The 3,002-nt window shown below is 43.6% G+C and overlaps 1 protein-coding gene across 1 annotated transcript; it reads right to left on the reverse strand.

The window, feature by feature from the left end:
• Nucleotides 1–1,144: 1,144 nt before the first annotated feature.
• Nucleotides 1,145–2,274, reverse strand: LOC103729383 (mas-related G-protein coupled receptor member X2-like). The gene is made up of 2 exons (XM_008827438.1): nucleotides 1,616–2,274; nucleotides 1,145–1,487 (listed from the first exon to the last, which is right to left on the reverse strand). Exons 1-2 carry the CDS (start codon nucleotides 2,272–2,274, stop codon nucleotides 1,145–1,147), a joined length of 1,002 nt encoding a protein of 333 aa, XP_008825660.1.
• Between the last annotated feature and the right edge of the window lie 728 nt (nucleotides 2,275–3,002).

Raw genomic sequence — 3,002 nt, forward strand, 5'->3', positions numbered from 1 at the left:
GATTCTTCTCCCTGGAGATTGTTGGCTTCATTGTGTAGAAGCTGTTATGTTTCATACAGTTACCTTAGTCCATTTTTGCTCTTGACTCCTGTACTCCAGTTCTTATCTGCAAAGTTCTTTTCCATTCCAGTACACTGACGAATTTCTTCTGTGGATTTTTTTTTTGTGATGGGTAATCTCATAATTTCATGTTTTACACTAATCCATTTAATCTATTTTTTAAAATTTTTATTGCTCTTTTGTTATTTCATACAACAGTTCTAAAATTTAGACCCACTCCCCATCCATGCCATCCATTCCCACACCAGACCTCATGGATTCTGCCATACATGTTAGGTCCTATCCAGTCAAGCATTTGACCCAGATGTCCTTCAGTGTAAATTCATCCACTGGAGTCTAGTCAGCCCATCTAGAGATTGTAAATAAGGCATACTCTCTCTCACCCGGTTGCAATCAGTCTCCAGTAGCTCTCAGTCTAAGACTGGCCTGTCACCCATTTCTCTCCTCCCTCTGGTCCCTTGTTTAGTTGAGTTGACATGGGTCCTCCTAGCTCTGGGCATGATCACCTGTGAAAATCCAGCAGCAGTCTCCCATGCTATGCGTATGTCCCATAGTGCCACCAAGGTTACTTGCTTACAACCTGAACCTAGAGCCCACCAAGACAGGTAAAGACTGGAGGAAGGATGAAAGTACACATGCATGGATATGGGGTGTCTAGTGCTGAGATGGACATGTGGCTCAAGGTTGTTAAAATGAGCCCTGATGATGCTGGCTGAGCTAATTGTCAGGTACAGTGGACCATTGTAGAGAAGTTCAAGTGGTTCTGAGTAAGGTTGTCTCAGAGACATTGTAGTCAGTGTGTTTTTTCCTTTTTATAAAACAAGACCTGTGTCACACAGGTTACAGAAGAATGGTTATGTTCTTAACTAATTTAAGGTCAGGTGATCAACTGAAAATTGCCGTCCCTTATAAGGTCAGAGTTTGTTCCCAAAGTCAGTTCTGACTGATTAAAGGAATGTTCAACTGCTACACGAAGCTATTTCCAGTTCCCTAGGCTTTCCTAGAAGCCTAGAAGAACATTTTCCACAGTCTTCCTTCTCAGGAGTGTCCTGCAGGGCTCTCTGAAGAAGCAGCTTGAGAGCGTTCAACTGCTACACGAAGCTATTTCCAGTTCTCTAGGCTTTCCTGAAGTACACTTTCCACACTCTTCCTTCTCAGGAGTGTCCTGCAGGGCTCTCTGAAGAAGCAGCTTGAGAGTCCCTCGCTGGAACCTGCGATGCCTAATGGAGCCAACAAAGAAGTAAAAGATGGGGTTGACACAGCTGTTAACACAGGACAGGAAGATAATTACATGATGAAAAATGGCATTATGAAAAGGGGCATTATAATACAGACTATCAATCCATGTTAAGACGAACCAGTTGATCCCAAAGGGCAAGCCAAAGAGAAGGAAGACCAGCACAGTAAGTGCAATGGTCACATAGAGCCTGGTCGAAAAGTACAAGGGGCATTATAACACAGACTATCAATCCATGTTAAGATGAACCAGTTGATCCCAAAGGGCAGGTCAAAGAGAAGGAAGACCAGCACAGTAAGTGCAATGGTCACATAGAGCCTGGTCACAGAAGTCTGTCTTGAGCCACAGAAGATCCTGACCAGCAGAGCCAGGCTGGACCCAAAGAGAACCACAAATAAAATAATCACCCATAATACATTAATGACATCAAATGTCTGATACCAACCAGAGCCAAAACCCTGAACTAGAAAGCCACATCCTGCCCCTTCCAGGAGGCTCAAGAACAGGGACGAGGCCCAGAGCAGGACACACATGACAGCTGATGTGTGTCTTGGGTGTCTGCAGTGGTACCAGATGGGCCACAGGGCACAGAGGCAGCCCTCAGCACTAATGGCACTGAGCATGCTCAGGCCTACAATGTAGGCAAAGGTGAACATAACAGTTAAAAACCTAGAGATTTGGATTGAGGTCGGGCTGATGAAGTTAATGATGCTCTCTATGGAGAACACAATATGAAAGCAGAGGAAGAGGAAGTCAGCCCCGGCCAGGTTGAGGACGTAGACAGTGAAGGCATTCCTGTGCGTCCGGAAGCCCAGAAGCCACAGCACTGCGTCATTTCCTGCCAGCCCATGCAGGGCAATGCTGAAGGTAAGGAAACTCAGAGTAGGGCTCATAGTTTCACAACGTGGAGTTAGACCGTGGTCACTTCCATTCACTGTTGTGATTTCAGTCCCCCAGGCTGAGATGGTGGGATCCATGCTTTGGAAGGTTCCAGTAGTGCTCCTGAAAAGAGAAAAACAAGATGTAAAGACATGCTGTGTAATCTCTGATTCTCATAAACACCCTGCAATGTAGTAATGACTGACTCTTTTTTCTTTTTCTTTTTCTTTTTTTTTTCACAATGGACAAGAAAACAGGGTGAAAGAATTTGAAGTAATTCTCTAAACCCTCAACGTTCTACAAATTTATTTTATATTCAATTTGTACTGATTTTTGATATTTATAAACCATGTTCCCACGGATACTGGAGCAGTTGATGTCACCAATTCATCCCCTAAGCATCTTAATGAGACAGAATTCTGAACCTAACTTCCTGTCTGTTCTGATGCTCATGTTTCTTTTCACATACAGAAATGTGTGCCACAGCATGACCACTGCCAACCTCTGTCATTTAGAGGGAGGCTACCAAATGGAAAAATAATAGAAATCACGAATACCAGTCATAGAAGAAATGCCACTTTTTAATTTTTACGAATTTCAAACAATCTGTCTTGATCATATTTAGACTCCCTTCCCTACCTGCACCCCTTTTATAACCTCTGCTGCCTGATTTCGTGTATGATGTCATATTTATTAAAGCCTATGGAGACAAGGTTGTGTCTCCATACTTCCTTCAGTGTGGGTCACTCTACTGGAGACTAGTTAACCTACTGATCATTGCTCTCTTAAAGAAAACCAACTCTCCCTCTCCCAGCCATTATGGGTT

The sequence above is a fragment of the Nannospalax galili genome, unplaced genomic scaffold, assembly GCF_000622305.1.
Source record: "Nannospalax galili isolate Female #2095 unplaced genomic scaffold, S.galili_v1.0 scaffold310, whole genome shotgun sequence".
Lineage (NCBI taxonomy): Eukaryota > Metazoa > Chordata > Mammalia > Rodentia > Spalacidae > Nannospalax > Nannospalax galili.

Bases quoted from the DNA above. Each gene is read 5' to 3' on its own strand.
- LOC103729383 (XM_008827438.1), bottom strand. From the start codon at position 2,274: ATGGATCCCACCATCTCAGCCTGGGGGACTGAAATCACAACAGTGAAT. The intron at 1,488-1,615 runs GCTCTATGTGAC...CTTTTCGACCAG, and splicing joins AGACAGACTTCTGTGACCAG to GCTCTATGTGACCATTGCAC.